The sequence below is a fragment of the Macaca fascicularis genome, chromosome 8 (genome assembly GCF_037993035.2).
Source record: "Macaca fascicularis isolate 582-1 chromosome 8, T2T-MFA8v1.1".
Classification (NCBI taxonomy): Eukaryota; Metazoa; Chordata; class Mammalia; order Primates; family Cercopithecidae; genus Macaca; species Macaca fascicularis.
Window position 1 is genome coordinate 129957023 of NC_088382.1, and position 20401 is coordinate 129977423.

Genomic DNA, 20401 nt, shown 5'->3' on the forward strand with positions numbered 1-20401 from the left:
GAGGATACAAACAAATGGAAGAACATTCCATGCTCATGGATAGGATAGGAAGAATCAATATCGTGAAAATGGCCATACTGCCCAAGGTAATATATAGATTCAATGCCATCCCCATCAAGCTACCAATGACTTTCTTCACAGAATTGGAAAAAACGACTTTAAATTTCATATGGAACCAAAAAAGAGCCCGCATTGCCAAGACAATCCTAAGCCAAAAGAACAAAGTTGGAGGCATCACACTACCTGACTTCAAACTATACTACAAGGCTACAGTAACCGAAACAGCATGGTAGTGGTACCAAAAGAGATATAGACCAATGGAACAGAACAGAACAGAGCCCTCAGAAATAATACCACACATCTACAACCATCTGATCTTTGACAAACCTGACAAAAACAAGAAATGAGGAAAGGATTCCCTATTTAATAAATGGTGCTGGGAAAACTGGCTAGCCACATGTAGAAAGCTGAAACTGGATGCCTTCCTTACACCTTATACAAAAATTAATTCAAGATAGATTAAAGACTTAAATGTTAGACCTAAAACCATAAAAACCCTAGAAGAAAACTTAGACTCTACCATTCAGGACATAGACATGGGCAAGGACTTCATGTATAAAACACAAAAAGCAGTGGCAATGAAAGTCAAAATTGACAAATGGGATCTAATTAAACTAAAGAGCTTCTGCACAGCAAAAAAAACTACCATCAGAGTGAACAGGCAACCTACAGAATGGGAGAAAATTTTTGCAATCTACTCATCTGACAAAGGGCTAATATCCAGACCCTATAAAGAACTCAATCAAATTTACAAGAAAAAAACAACCCCATCAAAAAGTGGGCAAAGGATGTGAACAGATACTTCTCAAAAGAAGATATTTATGCAGCCAACTGACACATGAAAAAATGCTCATCATCACTGGCCACCAGAGAAATGCAAATCAAAACCACAATGGGATACCATCTCACACCAATTAGAGTCGTGATCATTAAAAAGTCAGGAAACAACAGGTGCTGGAGAGGATGTGGAGAAATAGGAACATTTTTACACTGTTGGTGGGACTGTAAACTAGTTTAACCATTGTGGAAGACAGTGTGGCAATTCCTCAAGGATCTAGAACTAGAAATACCATTTGACCCAGTCATCCCATTAGTGGGCATATACCCATAGGATTATAAATCATGCTGCTATAAAGACACATGCACATGTATGTTTATTGCAGCACTACTCACAATAGCCAAGACTTGGAACCAACCCAAATGTCCATCAATGATAGACTGGATTAAGAAAATGTGGCACATATACACCATGGAATACTATGCAGTCATGAAAAAGGATGAGTTCATGTCCTTTGTAGGGACATGGATGAAGCTGGAGACCATCATTCTCAGCAAACTATTGCAAGGACGAAAAACCAAACACCGCATGTTCTCACTCATAGGTGGGAACTGAACAATGAGAACACTTGGACACAAGAAGGGGAACATCACACACAGGTCTCTTTAGAGATCTGTCCGTTTGTGAAACCTGAGGAATGAGGGAAGAAGGCACAGTCAGTACATTTATTTCCAAAAAGAATTTGGGCTGGGGCGGGAGTGTGCTATGCAAATCTTACTTTTGCAAAAAAGTTTTATAATGGAACGCCTTCCAGGTTCAAGCGATTCTCTTGCCTCAGCTTCCCGAGCAGCTGGGACTACAGGCATGTGCCACCACAGGCACGCGCCACCATGCCCAGCTAATTTTTGTAGTTTTAGTAGAGATGGGGTTTCACCATATCGGTCAGGCTCGTCTTGAACTCCTGACCTCATGGTCCACCTGCATTGTGATCAGGCCTTTGCAGTCCTCCCAAAATGCTGGGATTACAGGCGTGAGCCACTGTGCCTGGCCATCTTCTTTCTTTTTTACAATCAGGGTAGTTGAAATGAAGCACAAATTGGCTTGCCATTCAAACTTGAAGTGAAATTCAGCTATCCATTCACTCATTCAGTTAGCACATGATTTTTGAAAATTTGCCACTCCCATGTACCATCCTAGGACGTGGGGGTACAGAAGTCTACAAGCTGGACACAGACTGCCTCATGGAACTCACATAAAGGTCACAAATTGTGAGGATCTTCTTTCTCTGTAGAGGTTGGAATCCTTCTCTTGGAAGCCCAGACTTTGTATTTTTCATCAGTTTCTGTTTCTTGTGCTCCCTGCTTCTGCATAATGACCGCATCATGAGAGAACAACGTGTTAGACTGATAAGAGACCCCAGAGATCACTTCATTTAGTGGCCTCATCTTACAAAGAAACTCAGAGAGTTAACCCGGCTTGCAGGTCCAGTGTCCTACATTCTTTCCAAAGTATTAGCATAAAAAATTTTTAAACACACACAAAATTGAAAGAATTTTGAGTAAACACCACGCCCATATACCCAACACTAAGATTCTAACATTACGTTAAAAAAAAAAAGTGTTGGCCAGATGCGGTGGCTCACTCCTATAATCCCAGCACTTTGGGAGGCTGAAGTGGGCAGATCACTTGAGGTCAAGAGTTTGAAACCAGCCTGGCCACCATGGTGAAACCCCGTCTCTACTAAAAATACAAAAATTAGCCAGATGTGGTGGTGTGCGCCTGTTGTCTCAGTTACTCAGGAGGCTGGGGCAAGAGAATCGCTTGAACTCAGGAGCCAGAGGTTGCAGGGAGCTGAGATCGTACCACTGCACTCCAGTCTGGGAGATAGAGGGAGACTGCATCTAAAAAAAAAAAAAAAAAAAGTGTGTGGGTATCTGTATGTGGTGTATGTTTGTGAGTGTGTGTGTGTGTGTGTATTGAATAGACATGGCAGGGCAAGGGAGAAGAGGAGAAAAGATAGAACCAGGGTGGGCTGCTTAAATATCTGCACAGGAGAGTCAATCATGCATTTCTCTTCCCTTTCCAATTCTATCTTCAGTGACAGAGCATTTGTAGCTTGAAATCAGCTGTGATAGAAACACTAAACCTCCAAAATCAGCAAACGCTACAAGTCAGGGCATTTTCTTTTTCTGGGAAGCAAGTTTACCTGCACACCATGGGATGAAACCAGAAGTTTGAATTTGGGTAACGGTTCACTGACTACAGATTTTGAAGAAGATACCGAGTTTGACTTGGGACCTGTTTGAAATAACAACTGGAAACAGTCTGACAACGTGGCAAATTCCATTAATAAATACCATTCACTCTCCTTTCAGTCGAGACTATAAAAATGTTTTTCAATGAACATTGCCTCAGAGTTTAAACAAAAATATGAAATCCTTCTGAAGACACATGTTTTTCATTAGATGTATAATTTCACTGGAGAAACCCTGAAAATATGATTTTTAAAGTAGATGCATTTTAATAACGGCAAGGTTTCTTATGAGCCAAAGAGTAGCTAAGCCACATAAGAAAATAACAAATCAATTGAGAATTCACATAAACGTGAGCTCCCATATTGGGGAGATTTAGGAAGAATTGTGCAGCATCGTGCTGCACAGAAATCAGAGTGAAGCTGTGGGATTTCACTAATCTCATCTCTGACTTGAACTCCTAAATTGAGAGGCAGTCTTTTCTATCCTTTTGGAGATATTCCTTTAAAAACTGAAACAATTTAACTATTCAGCAGAGATTTGTGAAATAAATTGTGAAGGATCCTCAGTATACTGAGTACAGTACGTAGAGTGGCGTTTAGGGTGGAAAGGCGCGAAGGACCTACTCGGTGAAAATATGTGTTACGAAGCAGTATTATTGCTGCATGATTCAAATTTTGTGGCCAAAATATACCATGTCTCTGCGTAAAAAAGCCGAAGGAGTAGAATGAGTAACAGCTTTTATGTTTGTTGTGCTTACTGGTTGCTGTCTATTTTCTGTTGTTGTGTAATGATTTTTGCTGCAGAATTACTGGTGCTAAGAAAAATGTCTTAATAAAATAAGAAAAGATGCATGATGATCACTCTTAACTAAGTGAAATATCATAAGTAACTTGACAATTTTCCATTCATACAGGGTGTCCCTGGGGCAAAGGGGGAACGAGGAGAGCGGGTAAGTATCCTGTGGCTCTGTTTTCTGGCCCCAGCTGATTGCACCCCTTCCATTGCATAAGCCTGATAAAGGATCGTCACTTACTAACATTATTATTCATTGCTATTGTACCAGTCCCTGCTTCTCCCTTTCCCCAATTCATTAGACTGTGGCCACGTTTTCCAGAGGTAAAATCCCTGTGGGCTGGGAGTCAGGAGAGCTAGTTTCTAGTTGCATATCTGCTACCATCCAGGTCAATGAACTTGGGCTCATTTCTTTAAGGATAAAATGGAGAGAATCGCTCTCATATAATTTACGAAGTGGATTTGATGAGAACATTGTATAATAGATTTGAAAAGGCTTCAGAAAAGTAAAAACTTTATACAAGTGACAAGTGGCAGCATGGCACTCCTGAGTTTTCTGATGCTCCAGCGTTCACACCCAGGAAGACAATGGCAGGCATAGAATCAAAGAATTGGCCCCAAAACTGAAGTCAGCTTGATTTAGGGGTTGTCTCTCTCCTTCCAGAAATTGTGCAGCTGCTAATATAATTGTGCCATTGGCTATAGCAGAAACAGCAGTGGCCTTGGGCTCATCCAATTACCTCTATGAAATCTTGGGCCGTGTGTTTAATGCTATTCAGCTATAAAACGGGTTTAACACCTTTCCTCTGGGTTGCTATTAGTATTAAATGAGCCACTGCTCAAGAAAGTGCAGTATTTTATAAGCTCTAAAGAGCTATAAATCAGGTATTAAATATATATGGGTTTGTTTCAAAACTATTAAATTTTTTAGAATATGGGACTAGAAATACTTATTTATGCTTGTTAATCTAATAAGGACTCCCAGGATCCTTGAACCATGAATATCAAATTGCTTACCCCTTCTCTGCATGCACCGTGGTGGTCAAACCCACCCATTGCTAGGAGCCAAAGATCCCTGATGGGAACAATGGGGCAAGTCAGATCCACATCCTGGAAGTCCTGGTAATGTGGCTGGGCTTACAGCTGAGTCAGGAGTATGCTTTTTTTTTCATCCAGGGTGACCTGCAGTCTCAAGCCATGGTGAGATCAGTAGCACGTCAAGTATGCGAACAGCTCATCCAGAGTAAGTATATAATGGTTACGGAAGTTGTTCCCCTTAACAAACTCTCATCCAGAAGAGTTTGCTTTTCCCGTGAGCGTACCACTAAGGAAAACTCCAAAGCATTGTCTTGGTGCAGACACAGAAGCTTTACAGATGACCATCACTGACCCATCAAAGAGATCATCACAGATTACCCTAGAGCTCTACATCGATGGTACAAAAGCCAAATTCCTTTGTGTCGTCGGTCCAAGAACCGCCTGTTTGCCCATGTAAATTTAACTTGACTGCCCAGATCAAATCTATTCCTTTCTCGTCTCTCCAGGTGGGTAGGATTTTTTCTCAAGTGTTCAGCACTTGAAAGCTGCCAGACTACATCTTCAGAAGCTACCTCAGAAAGACAATTTATGGTGTTGATTTTTATTAACTTGCAAGGTTTAAATGAATATTTCCTTCTTATCCATTTCACATCCATTATCTTCTGGTTAGCCTAAGGTCTTCTCATTTATCTCTTAAGATGTTTACCAAAGTACAAACACACACACATGGACAGGCTTGCTCTGACGTTTGAGATGATATTATATTTGGACTTTGTGCCAAAAATTACATCAGAACAAACTTGATATGATGCCTGTCCCATTTCTTCATTTTTCTTGAGCTTTTTGATAGCACTGTATTTCAGTGCCCATTTGCTTAGATACCCACCACTTTTGCACGTTTCCCCTCTGCCCACTGATTATATATTTTATCACAGTAATCTAATCAAAGGGTTACTAGCGTGGGCCCTTCTCTTTGCCGTAATTTGTTCAGTTCCAGGAATATCTGAGGCCAAGCAGAGGTGAACTATCTCTCTCAACCCCACCCAGCTCTCGCCTAGCTCTGCTGTCCAGCCCTCCCACCCAATAGCACCCTGGCTTCCAGGGCTGACATTCCCCAGGTGGCTAATTGGCTTGGGGTTACATTCATTTTAACTCAGGAAAGTTTGGGAGTTGGGCCAGGAAGCCCTGCAAATATCTAAGAAAGCTCTGTTGGCTAAGTCCAAAATTCCATCTTTAGTTCTGAGATAAATCCAAATCTCACCCTGGAGGAGGCATGGAGTTGAGATCTGCATAGGCTTGGAAGAGTTTTCATTAGGGCAAAAACATCAGGGCAAACAGCGTATGAAGCTACCAACTTCAGACACAGTAGTCGTGCTCCTTATATTTTAACGTTATTTAATTTTCTCTTATATTGCCCAAACGATGTGTGTGTCTGTGAGAGAGAATTTACCAGTTAAATATAACTGTTTAAGTTTAATGCCAAAATAGGATCTTTAAAAAGACATTATAAAAGAGAAATTGAACATTAATCATTTTGTACTGACATATTGTAAATAACCTGTATCTTGAATTGTTCTGTAGATTTCTGATTTCAGGTGTACATTGTAAATGAGCAGATCATTATTTTCAGAAAACTTAAGGCGTAAATCTTACTATGACTCACTGACCACAACACAAGAAAGATCTCACGATACTTGCTGTCTTATTCTACTGTAGAATAAAAATCATGTGTAAATATCTGGTTATTTAAAGCGTGCCCTAAAAATCAAGGGTTCAAAATCAATTTTTTCTCCTTACAAATTCTCAGAGTCTTGTGACTGACTTCTAGGAAGTAGAAGTCAGCAAGGTATTGGTTACATAGCAAAACTTAAACAAGTCCATAAAATAGCAAAGCCCTGCCTGTCAATATACTAGAAGGAAATCAAAAAAGTTGCATGCAACTTGATAAGCCAGGCCCAACCTACTCAGTGTCTGTATTTCTGGCACCTCAACGATCTTCCCTAACACTACTTCAGTTTCCTCTGGGCTCCTTACTGTATTCCTTCAGCTGCCACTCAAAACTGGATTTTTCGGTTAGCAAATAATTCCTCACAAGCTCACTTCTCTAGTTTTTAGTTCACAGTTGATCAGAATTATGCTAGGAAGAGTTACATGGGAAATTATTCAAGACCAAAGTCATGACAGCTGGGAAAATGGTAATGGACAGACCCCGTGTCAAAGGCAGAAGCTGAAAAAGCAAATGAGGAAATATCTCACCTTCCCAGGCAGCAATGGATGTGCCTGCTAATAGCCTTGAGTCATCAGGAGGGGATCCCTAGTTACAGTGACAATCCAATGCTTAAGAAAAGAATGCACTGAATGTATTTTAGAGTGAATTCCTTGAAGAAATGGTTACTATTTTTTATTTAGTTTTAAATATTTCAAAATGGATAAATAATAGTAAACTAGAAAATTCACTTATGTTGGGAAATCTCATCTCCTAATGATGTTGGAAAAATGAGACATCATGATATCAAGTACTTTATACTTGTAATTAGTAACATATATCTGTATATATATTTTCCAGACATAACTGAGTTAAGCGATTGTGGGAGAGAGTGCCAGATCTTTTAAAAATATAAAGCTAGTGGGAGTTTCTGCCAATGAGACCCAAGTAAAGGTTCCCAAAAAAAAGCTTCATGACCAAGAGATACTCGAGTTGAGACAGAGCACTTGTCTGGGGATTTGTGAGCAAGAGGGTGGGGAGGCTTTGTGCGTTGTAGAAAAGACAAATAACTTGGGGAGTAATTGCTAGAGAAATGGCAGCTGGGTGAGAGGGTCTAGGGGTCAAATAAATGTTGAGGGTAAAGATGAAATTTACAACTTCTGCTCAATGATGTTTATTGAGATGCTGACGTGAGCTGCAGAATTCCAAACACATGAGATGCCACTTGACAACAGTCCAACCCTTAATATCATCCAGAGTAAAACATAAAAAATGTTAAGCTGGAAATCAACGTATTTCAAAGGGGTGTGATTTTTCCCTTGGTGGGTATCTAACAGTATTGTTTGGAGCCTTAACGAATGACACCCGGTCTCTTTCCTTGTGTGACAGTTCACTGAATGCTGTCTTTATGCTTCGTGCCTCAGGTCACATGGCCAGGTACACTGCCATCCTCAACCAGATTCCCAGCCACTCCTCATCCATCCGGACTGTCCAAGGGCCTCCTGGGGAGCCTGGGAGACCAGGCTCACCTGGAGCCCCTGGTGAACAAGGACCCCCAGGCACACCAGGCTTCCCCGGAAATGCAGGCGTGCCAGGGACCCCAGGAGAACGAGGTAAACTGGGCCCCTTATCCCAGAGGAACTCCTCTGAGCTGGGTGCAGGGAAGCAGAACATTCTAGTGGTGTTTATACAAGGAGAAAGTCTGAAACAATTGACTTAAATTAATTCTGCCCCATCTATTCTGCAGTTTCTTGTTTATTTATCTGAGACTGAGAAAATTGAGCAATCTGCCAAGTGTTTATCAAGAGCCATATCTACTTACATGAAAGAGGAAGGTCAGAACCCCCAAATCACCTCTGAGAGGATTTGAGCTAATGAAAGAAAGATATCCCCTCTAGATGGATGAGGTCAAAAAGAGTGCCCCTTCCAAGGTGAAGAATTAGAAAATGATGCCGCCCTCTGACCAAACATGGCGTCACACCAATGTCAAGGCAGAGAACTCACTCTGGTGGTTTGCTGGTGCTTTATTTGTGCAGTGCCCAGACTGGGCAACAGTCAGCAGCAGTCCTGAGAAGAGTCATGAATTGTATCAGCATATAGTTCACATGTTCCTATATAGACTGTGTCAGCTCTAAACCTCAAATTAAAATAGTATCTGTGGCTCATCTTCCCATTATATCAGACAACATTTTATTTAGTAGTTTCATGGGCCAATGTTTTGTCCTTCCCACTAAAGTTTCCTTAAAATAGAGATTCTACCTTAGCCTTTTCTTCCACCATCTACAGGTCTTAGAAGTATTGTGTAACACAATAATAAAACTTTTGACTGAATCTATACTTGACTAAGATCTTCCATTCCAGAAGCAGGTAAAGGAGATGTGGGAAGTCATGGTTGTGTATCAACCATGAAGAAAGTGATGGGAAAGAGAGACAACCAATCAGAGTATTTTCTAAGATACATTTTGTAGAACATAGACCTGGGGAAAAACTAACTTTTACCTGTCTGCTGTGTGAGCGTTATTAGTTTTGTGGGATGGGTAGGATATATTCCTTTTATAAAATTTGATTTAAAATACAGATTACAAAAACAGTATTTCATATTTATTTTGACTCATGCCAACAGGCCTTGTGTATTTCTGCCTCTGCACTTTTGTACACATTGTTTTCCCTCTTTGGAAATGTCCTTTCCTTCCTTTGTCTTCCATACTTCTTACTCTTAGTTCAAGACTCAGCTGTCTTATACATGAAATTGTTATTTATCACCCCAGAACCCAAATATCTCCGCCCCCATGAACACCTGATGCCCTACTGTCTTTTCTTTCTGTTTTAGCACTCATCAGGCATTAGCGAACAGCCAGGTTGTTGAGAGAAGGTGTTGGTTCTGAATTGCTTTGCACAATGCTTTGTACTTAATAGGTACTTACTAGATAGTTGTTGCTTTAATTATGACCCAGTTCTGATTTTTCTTTCTGAAAGTTTTCCCCTGTGTCTGAGCACAAAATCAGCAGATGTAGAAAATGGCATCATTCCCTCACAACTCACCAAAGACCTGGCAGCCTGGAATCTGGCCCCCTCTGTCAGCAGGGCATCCTCTGATGCTGTCAATAATGGAGAAACTGTGACTCAGTGAGCACAGAGCCAGCACCTGAGTCACTCCCAGCAAGTCATAAGTTGTCTTTGTTCTTTTTGGAAGTCTTAGTCCCGTTCTTGCCAGACCGAGTCTCTCCTGCTCTGCAAGTGCACTTGAATGATTAGACCACAAAAAAGTCACCCAAGCGTTCTCAAAGGGCAGCCCAGATGACCTTTGGAAATATGAATTTCCATGATGTAATTTTCTTACATACATATTGATGTATATTCTAAAGAGTACAGTAGACAAGCAGAATCCTGTATTTCACAAATACATAAAAGATGACAGTAAGACAGAAAGTGAGACATGCCCTTTGAGCATGGGGGAAACGTGATTTTAGTTGATCACCACTTGAAGGGTGTGATTTTGCGATGACTATTATAGGTCAGGGCTTATAGGCCAGCATCCAAGGGGCTCTTCGTTCCCGGCAAAGTTATTTCAGCTGCAGCTGGGGTTCGCTGCTGCAAAGTAGGCAGTGATGTTTGGTTCTTAGCGTTGAGATCCAAATATCCAGGAAAGATTAAGAGAGGAAAGGTCTGTCTTTCCACTAAGTCAAAACAATAAAATTTTAAAACTGAAGTCTTCAGCTATCTTTTCTCTTTCTCTTTTTCTATAAAAGGAAGCATATGAAGATATTGAGGTAAGGCCAAAAAGGCTCAAAGTCAGCCAACATCAAGACTTGAAATAAGAGCCAGAGACTGTGGTTTTTTTTTTTTCTGCCATATAAAATATGATTATCATCATTCTTGATAAAATAATGTTATAAGGACACAATATTGTAATGAGTAAAAATAAGTACTATTACCAGGCAGTGTATGTAGCACATAATAAACTACACAAGCAAGATTATGAGAAATATGGCTGTTGAGCATTCTGGCATGAACATTGAAATGAGGCTCACTTTCTGCTTAGGCTTCCTATGAGCCTCATAGGAGTCTTCCTAAAAAAATTCACTACTGGGTCTCTACCCAGGGGAAAAGAAGTCATTATACCAAAAAGATATTTGCATATGCATGTTTATAGCGGCACAATTCACAAGTGCAAAAATGTGGAACCAGCCCAAATGCCCATTAATCAACAAGTGGATAAAGAAACTGTGGTGTGTATATATATGTGATGGAATACTACTCAGCCATAAAAAGGAATGAATTAATGACATTTGCAGTAACCTGGATGAGACTAGTATTCTCAGTGAAGTGACTCAGGAATGGAAAACCAAACATCATATGTTCTCACTCATCAGTGGGAGATAAGCTATGAGGATGCAAAGGCATAAGAATGATACAATGGGCTTTGGAGACTTAGAGGGAAAGGATGGGCAGGGGATGAGGGATAAAAGACTACAAATAGGGTATAGTGTATACTGCTCGGGTGATGGATGCACCATAGTCTCACAAATCACCACTAAAGAACTTATGTAACCAAACACCACCTGTTCCCCAATAACCTATGGAAATAAAAAAAAAGTTTTTTTTAAATTCACAGCTCCATTCAGTTTGGATAATTTTTCATCAGAAGTGCCTGCTCTAACTTTTCTATTCTAGTTTTTCAAACTTTTAAAAAATGTGATACACAGAGGCCGGATTCGGTGGCTCACGCCTGTAATCCCAGCACTTTGGGAGGCCAACGTGGGCGAATCACAAGGTCAGGAGTTCGAGACCATCCCGGCTAACAGGGTGAATCCCCGTCTGTACTAAAAAATACAAAAAATTAGCCGGGCACGGTGGCGGGTGCCTGTAGTCCCAGCTACTCAGGAGGCTGAGGCAGGAGAATGGCGTGTACCCAGAAGGCGGAGCTTGCAGTGAGCTGAGATTGCACCACTGCACCCCAGCCTGGGCGACAGAGCGAGACTCCGTCTCAAAAAAAAAAAAATGTGATACACAGTAAAAAATACTTTTGGCATCATGATGCAATATTGCTTATGCATATGCATGCATGCAAATGTATATAACTGGGACAAAAGAAATTATTTTTACCCTTCCTGTTATTCCCTGTTTTCTTCTTTTGTTAAAAGAATGAGGAGAGACCTTGGGTTTCATTCCCTTAGTTTGAAAAACGCTATCCCCGTACAATGTCTTTGATTAACCCCATCTTTATCAGAGAAATGGCAAAGAATATGCATTTTTAGAGAGCAGAAGAAAAATTATGGATTTTCCTTTCATATTCGCAATGTGATGTACATGGCTCTTCATGACTTTTCTTATTATCTAAAAGAAGATTGCACTTTTGCTCCATCTGATTGTCTATCTCTCTCTTCATTAACCCTTTGTCTCCTTTAACTTAAACTCCTTTTTGTAAGTTTGTGTGGAAGAGTTTTTAGCTATCCTCTTACACAGATTGTAATAGAGAATTCTTAGAATTTAAGGATTCAAAGGGATCCTCTGGCTAACGTTGTTCAGGTTTTCTATCTGAAGCTCGAAATCCCACTTAGATTTGTCTAATTATTGGCACCTAGCATTGAAAAGACCTCATTTGCATAACACCATGCTTTATATTAAGCAGCCCAATTTCTCACCTGCTTTTCCTTGTCACTTGTTCTTCTCTATTAATTTATGTCAAAGAAAAGCTATTTTTCCATGGGATGCTCGTTGGTTACCTCTCCCCATTAAACCCTGTACTGTCATCATGTAAATGGTTCTGTATAACCTGGCTCCTCGTTATCCCAAAATTCAGAAGAGAGGACCAGCTCTGAGGTTCCTCTTTTGATCACTGAACCATGGCAATCCAGTGCTTGACTGGACAATCCAGTGGTTGACCACTATGTGTCAATCGCTGTTCTGACCTCAACTTACTCTCCAGTCACAGTTTTGGGTGATTCCAAACCAGATTTCCTCAATTACAGATCGTTTTCTATTTCTGCTCTGTGCATATCATTCCCAGATGATTCATCTGTTTTTGTTTACTCAATTTATTTAAATGTTCATTCTCTACACTGGTATCTTGAGCCATATATTAAACAAGTCAACAATAAGTTTGTTGGTTTATAGTTCACAAAATTAAGTTTCTTTATTTACTTGAAAAGAACTAGAAAATTACCCTGATTTCAGTCTTTTTTTTTTTCTTTCTTGGAGACAGGGTCTTGCTCTGTTCCCTAGACTGGATTGCAGAGGTGTGATCTCGGATCTTGGCTCACTGCAACCTCCGCCCCCCGGGTTCAAGCAATTCTCCTGCCTCAGCTTCCCAGGTAGCTGGGACTACGGGCAGGCACCACCACGCCCGGTTGATTTTTGTATTTTTAGTAGAGACAGGGTTTCACCATGTAGGCCAGGCTAGTCTTGAACTCCTGACCTCAACTGCCCCCACCCCCTGCCCCGCCTTGGCCTCCCAAAGTGCCGGGATTACAGGTGTGATCCAGCGTGCCCAGCCTGATTTCAGTCTTTATGCAACTCCTTTAGTTTCCATAATCCCTCCAAAATTTTTGAATCAGAGAAACCATCTAATCATCTATCTAACCTAGCCATCTAAAGATTTTCGTTTTAGATTGTATAGCTGGATGGCTGGAATTTATATCTGGTTTATCTTATACAATAAGTCAGCAAATATTAAATGCAGAGTTTATGTAAGGTTTTTCAGTTTGGCAGATAGATAATACTACTATTTATAGCTTCTACTTATTGAACTCCAATTGCATCTGCCAAGTGTTGCGCTCAGTGCTGTACACACTACCTCATTTGGGTAAAGTGAAAGACCTGGTTTGGATAAGGAAGGAATATGAAACATTGCTGAGGGCACAAACTGGGAGATGGTAAATGCTAAATGAGTTATATAGAATATAAATGGTTTCAGAATGTAGAGGAAGATGTCAGTCACTGTGGTCTTTGAGAAGAACGGGTGTAGACATTTATTAAGCAACTACTATGTGTCAGTCGCTAAGCATGTTATGTGATGCTCATAAAAATCTTATGAGATCAGGATTAGTTCCATGTTAGGTGAGGAAACTGAGGCTCTGCTAGGTTGTTAATTGTCCAGGGTCACACAGCGGAACAATAGGGGTCTAGATATGTATGATTCCAGAATGCCTGTGCTTGCTAGCTTCGCCACTTAAATAACTATGTGATCTTGACCACTTAAGCTTAAAACTTAATCTCTGAATCTCCGTTCATTCATTCAGTGGTACTTACTGAGCATCTACTACATTTCCAGCTTGTGCTGGGCATTGATGACATGGTGGTAAACAGGGTATACATTTCCTGACTTGTACCTTACTGTTAGTGGGAGATGGATATTAAGCAAATTATATATGAATCATTTAATTTCAGTTGTAATTAGTGCTATGAAAAAGTACAGGATAACATATGGCATACAAAAAGAGACCGACTTGATCAGTGATGTTTTGCTGAGACCTAGAACTTTAGTAGGAACTTGCCATAGCAATAAGAGAGTTGGGGAAGAGCATTCTAGCAGAGGAGGCAATAGTGTGTGCAAAGGTCCTGAGGTGAGAAAGGGCTTGAAACCTTTAAGGCAGTGACTCTCCCTTTCACAACAAATAATTTCTCAGGTCTCTTTTACTGTTCCAAAATAAAATTCATAGATATTAAATATAACCTATCTTCACATATCATTAAACAAACAACACTAAATAGAGAAATTACAATGTTCTGTAGTGTAATACAAAGGAGAACTAAAAGGAAAGTAATTTATAGTCAAATAATTTATTCCAATATGTATTTTAATGTAAAAACAACCTCTAATCATTTCATCAACAAGAAGTTCCCCTACAAGTATCGAGAATGTCTCCTAGGGATGGCACTGCCCCTACTAAGCTCCATTGCTTTGGATAACAGAAAAAAGAATAGTATGGTTGGAGCTTGGTGAGTTAAAAGGATAGTAAAAATTCAGGAGGAGGGAGGAGTAGACAGAGGCCACAGGATGCAACCAACATTTTGTGAGTCTGGGTAAGGAATTTGAACTTATCCTAAGAACAAGGTAAACTTTCTGCAATTTCTGCTTCAGGACGCCATTATAAAGACTTAAGTCACTCTGCATTTGTCTCTGTTGTGTTCACAGTGGTGACCTACTAAGATAATAAACGCATGATTGCATTATGCAAATAAATGTAAATTATCTTGTCCTCCTTTCCCCATGTGCTCAATAGCAAACAGAACTCCCCCAGGAAAACAAAAGTAAACAAGGAATCAGCCTTCCTTTGAGCACCGTGAGTAGGTAGCATTCCCTCTCAGAGACTCAGACACGGCAGCATGGCAGGGAAATGGTGCACCCACACGAAAGCTAAACCTGTCCCCCTAATGCTCGGGGTAAGCTGTGAGTCAAGAGGACTCAGACATCTGTAGAGAAAACTGAGTTCCAGATTGATTTTAAACTGGGAGAGAGAAGTGGGATATTCCTGTGGTTAAAAAGACCATCGCGTTTCTGAGTAAAACCGTAGCGCTTCTGAGCCAGAAATGCTGCAATGGTAAATATCGTTTTTGTGAAATTTCTTAATGTCCCATGTATCCTAGCTGATTCCTGGAAAAATTATCTCTGTGGGACAGATCATCTTGATTAAAGATCGAGTGCTGGTAGAGCTTTCGTTATTATTTGCTAAATGGCACTGAAATATTTTCAGGTCTTCCCTATGATTTTGTATTACAGTGGATATTCAGTTGCATGAGATGTGTTCTTTCTTTTTATTGCTGTTAAAAATTTGCTGAAATAGGCTGGGCACGGTGGCTCACGCCTGTAATCCCAGCACTTTGGGAGGCCGAGGCAGGTGGATCACAAGGTCAGGAGTTTAAGACCAACCTGGCCAAGATGGTGAAACCCTGTCTCTACTAAAAATATGAAAATTAGCTGGGCATGGTGGTGGGCGCTTGTAATCCCAGCTAGTAGGGAGGCGGAAATAGAGAATTGCTTGAACCCGGGAAGTGGAGGTTGCAGTGAACAGAGATTGCACCACTGCACTCCAGCCTGGGCGACAGAGCGAGACTCCTTCTCAAAAAAAAAAAAAAAAAAAAAATTGCTGAAACAGGCCAGTAGCAGTGGCTCACACCTGTAATCCCAGCACTTCAGAATGCCAAGGCAGGCAGATTGCTTAAGGTTAGGAGTTCAAAGCCAGCCTGGTCAACATGGTGAAACCCTGTCCCTACTTAAAAAAAATACAAAAATTAGCTGGGTGTGGTGGCTTGCGCCTGTGATCCCAGCTACTTGGGAGGTTGAGGCAGGAGAATTGCTTGAATCTGGGAGATGGAGGTTGCAGTGAGCTGAGATCATGCCACTGCACTCCAGCCAGAGCAAGACTCTGTCTCCAAAAAAAAAAAAAAAAAAAATCTGCTGAAATACATGTTACCTTCTTCCTTCTTTGATTCTGCATCCCCTGCCTCTCATTTCCTGAAAAACGAATAAAGATAGTTTTCTCCTTCTTTTTTCCACCCAGTACTCATCTGGTAAAGTCCAATTTGAATGCCCTTCAGAACAAGACGTTTCTCTGAAGGTTTAGTGGATTGTGTTTTCCTAAAGGTATAGTCATCTTAAGGCATTGACAAGGAATGCTCTTTACTTTCTTGTTTGCATCATCTTTTATTGATTTTTTTTATTACAAAGTGACTCTTTACATTGATCATGGCTGCAGAAAGAAACTCTATGTATTAGTGATCTATTGCTGTGTGACAAATTACTTTAAAACTTAGTGGCTTAATAGCAACAAATATATATAATGTCCATTTTTGTGGGTCAGGGATGTGAGTTTTATATCGGTGCTGTTGGCTACGAGTCTTGCATAAAGTTGCAGTCAATATGTCATTTAGGAAGCCAGTCGTCTGAAGGCTTGACTAGAGCTGTTGCATCTGTTTCCAAGATGGTGCCCTCACAGGGCTGTTGGCGGGCGTCTCCGGCCCTGGCTGATGATTGGCAGGAGGATTCATTTCCTTGCTGCGGAGCTCTTCGTGGGGGCATGGTTGAGAATTCATTTTCAACGCATAGAGGCTGCTTTCCTCAGAGCCACTGATCCAAGAGAGAGAGCAAAGAGGAGTTCCCATTATAATTTTGGCATCTAGTCTCAGAAGCCCAAGCTTTTACTTTCACCATATTCTATTTGTTAGAAGGAAGTCACTAAGCCTGGCCCACACTCAAGTAGAGAGGAATTGGGCTGCACACTTTGGAGGGAGGCATTTTAAAGATTTGGTGAGTGCCTGTTTAAACCATTACACTCTTCTAAATTAAAACAAGGCCTTCTGGCTGTGCATTGCAAAGAGGGTGATGCTCTCATCCACTGAAATGATTTCCAAGCAGTATGACGTCTACAATGCTGAATAATGAAGGGCTCTTGTGAAGAGTTGGCTTACCCTGCCTGTTTTCACCATTTATGTTTGTTTTTCTCTCCTGTATTTTTAAATCATCCAAATGACAGATGTAGGTTTTCAGAGGGAAACGCAAGATGCAGGTGTAAGCACCTTTAAAAACAGTAGCAATTATTGGGAAAAATGTTTTTGAAAGCTACTAATACCTTTTGTGTTCCTGTTTCTGAAATTAATTGTAATTAGAACAAAATCCATTTTCAAAACAAACACAAAGAATGAGAGAAAAAAAAAGCCGTTGACAAATTAAAATTAGCATTAAATTATGTTTCCACGCTTTATAATTAGTAGAATATGACTGTTACAGTAATAAAAAGCTATAACTAGTGTTTTGTCTGTCTTTGTCATGGAAGCTAGTATCATTGTTTCTGTAGATAAAAACATTTTAAAACTTTAATTGGAAAGTCTATTAGTCAGTTTGAACAAATATTTGATAAATCAATGACTGATTAATCCTACTGCAATTAGTGTGTGACACGTGTCATTCAATAGGGATAGAGTATACTTTCTTGATTTGGCCTTTAATAATTTCTTTCTGTTCATCCTTTCTTACAATGAGGCTACCTTATCCCCGAAAACAAATTTTAATGTACATTTTTCTTTTATTCCTCATAATACATGAAATACAATAGTTATTTCATAAGTCATAACTAGTTTATAGTGTTGATAACCTCTTGGCTAGCTTTTTGACTGCCATTCCTCATTCACCCTTGAGCCCTGATAAAAACAAAGTCCCATGTGGATATTGTGCATCAATCCTGAGACATCATGGTGACAGATTACTGCCACGTGAACAATGTAAGCATTTCCTTTCAAGTTGTTGTCGTGTAATTTAGCCAGAAAATCATGACAAGTTTTCTGAGAAGGAGATTTGGTTACGCTAGATAATAAAAGAGAGAGAGAGAGAAAGAAACTCCTTTTTTAAAAATGTAGGAATGTATTTTGTCATTTTCTAAATTTTCAAGCCTTGAACATAAGTAAAATGGAAATATAATGTAGTTTATATGATAAAACTAAAGTTGTTTGTATTAGCTGTGATAAACCGTTTTTGGTGAATTTTTTGACATGGCTTTCAAAGCCATGACTGTAATAAGTTAATTATCAAAATGCGTTTTTAGAGGAGGGTGAAAATATGCAGAGAAAAGATATATTCATTAATCCTTTCCATTTTCATTGTTCTAGATTTGACTTTGGCATTCAATTACTACGTAAATATGGCGAAGTAGTTTGACTTTCCTGAACGTCTTTGCTAGTTTGGAAAAACATGATGAGTATCCTTGATTTTGGATGTGTTTATCCTTTTTTTTTTTTTTTTTTTTTAACTTTAACTTCTGGGATACACGTGCTGAACGTGCAGGTTTGTTACATAGCTATACATGTGCCATGATCGTTTGCTGCACCTATCGACCCGTCATCTAGATTTTAATCTCCCCATGCATTAGATATTTGTCCTAATGCTCTCTGTCCCCTTTTCCCCAACCCCCTGACAGCCCCCGGTGTGTGATGTTCCCCTCCCCGTTTCCATGTGTTCTCATTGTTCAACTCCCACTTACGAGTGAGAACACAGTAATGGGTCTTTCATGCTGATCGTGAAGGGCTGTTGGTCATAACACATTTTGTTTTACATTCTGTAGACCCTGACCTCATCCCAAGGCCTGGACACAGCTCTCTTTTCTAAGAGTGGAGAGCATCGTGTCATTTTCCAGTTCTGCAAGGAATGAAGACCAAGCTCCAATTTAAATATCATCAACTGGTTGACTATTCAAGCTGAACCTGAAATATTCATTTTTAAGCTATAGAAATTGGCTCCTTTTGCCACTAATTTTGAATAATTTATAATTTTCTTAATAGTCAAGAGTGGAAATAATATAATAGAAGGAATTATCAAATTTTATTTGATTTTTATTCCTCTTAAGAAGGAATAATCAAAATTTTGTAGCAGAAAGTAATAGATTGGCATTTGGTCTGACATTCTTATGTACCAGTGAGGTCATAGTGTCAGTGGCAACACTGGGTGAACAAAAAGCCCAGATTCCTGATGCCTGATTTAATGCCCATTTTCTCCTGCCACTCACCTGTATTGCAAATGGTCAACCTGCAGGCTACACTAGCCTAGTGTGCACTGATGAACTTTGTACCTCATCTTCTCTCTCTCTCCACCCTTCTCTTTTTAACTTCCACTCTTCCTACTTCTCCTCTTTCCTTCCTACTGCACTTCCTCCCTCTCGCTGCCCAAATTTAGGTGAGTCTGTGGGCAAAATACCCAAGAACCCTCTACCTATACTGTCCTGTCTGATAGAGACTAATAGAAAGACCTGAAGTGCTAACCCCTTTGCCTTGATCTTGCTTTGGTTAGTGGATTCCTTTGACCATTGAGTGCCCCCAGTTAATGATTCAACGTGTTTTCCTCTGGATTTTCTGTGGAACTGGCACAGGGTTTACTGGTAGAGCTGGGCTCTACAGGACTCCAGGCTGCCTTAACCAACGTATTGCCTTGTAGCACCCGGAAGGAGCAGATCCAGGTTTTGTGGAACCTGAAGCTCACGACTTGGGGTTCCTCTTGAAGAAAAAGAATACAAAGTCCGAACATAAAATTAAGTAGGAGGTACTGAAGGTGGCCCTTACAAGTTAGTGTCTCTCCATAGTCTGGCACACAAAGCTTGTTGTGCTCTGGACTAGACTATCCTTATGTTCTATTGCCTGTGAAACAACCTGAAACTGCCAAAGCCATACCAAACCATTTCTGGTCCCCCAGGCATGTTCTGTTGTCTCCAACCTGCAAGCCTTTGCACATGCAGGTTCGTCTGCCACCGTGCCCATCTGTCACTTCTTTAGCAGATAATGCCTGTTCTTCAAGATGTCATTTCAGGCTCAGCCATATTGGAAAGCCTTCTGGAGTCCCCACAGGACCCTCAGTTCCGTGCTCTCATATTCTGCTGTAGCTGTTTTCACATTGCATTATAACTACTTGTTACCTGTCCGTGTTTCCTACTCCATGACAACCTGCTACATGCAGGAGGGGTGCTTTTGACTCTGGATTCCCAGTGGTTGATGTTGGGACTGGGCTAGGCAGTTTGTGTTGTTTGCCTTCTCCTGGCTTTAGCTTCATGGTGCTGTGTGTCCAGGCCCCTTTGCCCTCTGCTCTTTGGCAAGGTCAGCCCAATGGGAAGCATTGAGGAAGATTGGAGGGTACGAAGAAGGGCAAACCCCACCCCTGCCTCCTCTGCAACTCCAGCTGTAGCCGCCACCCCTCTGCGCCCCTGCTTCTACTGGACAATCTCCCCCTCTATTTCTAGATCCTACTGGAAGTCCCTGGGCTCTGGGCTCCAGTCACATTTTTTTTTCTCAATG

At 40.6% G+C, this 20401-nt stretch overlaps 1 protein-coding gene across 3 annotated transcripts in view; it reads left to right on the forward strand.

Annotated features, from left to right (window-relative positions):
• The window catches only part of COL14A1 (collagen type XIV alpha 1 chain), a 245527-nt gene that overhangs the window by 214140 nt on the left and 10986 nt on the right, over positions 1-20401 (forward strand). For all 3 annotated transcript variants that reach the window (XM_005563999.5, XM_005563997.5, XM_005563998.5), the window contains exons 43-45: positions 4007-4042; positions 5062-5128; positions 8053-8241. In XM_005563999.5, the coding sequence (XP_005564056.2) occupies positions 4007-4042; positions 5062-5128; positions 8053-8241 (292 nt within the window). The remainder of the gene's footprint in view (positions 1-4006; positions 4043-5061; positions 5129-8052; positions 8242-20401) is intronic.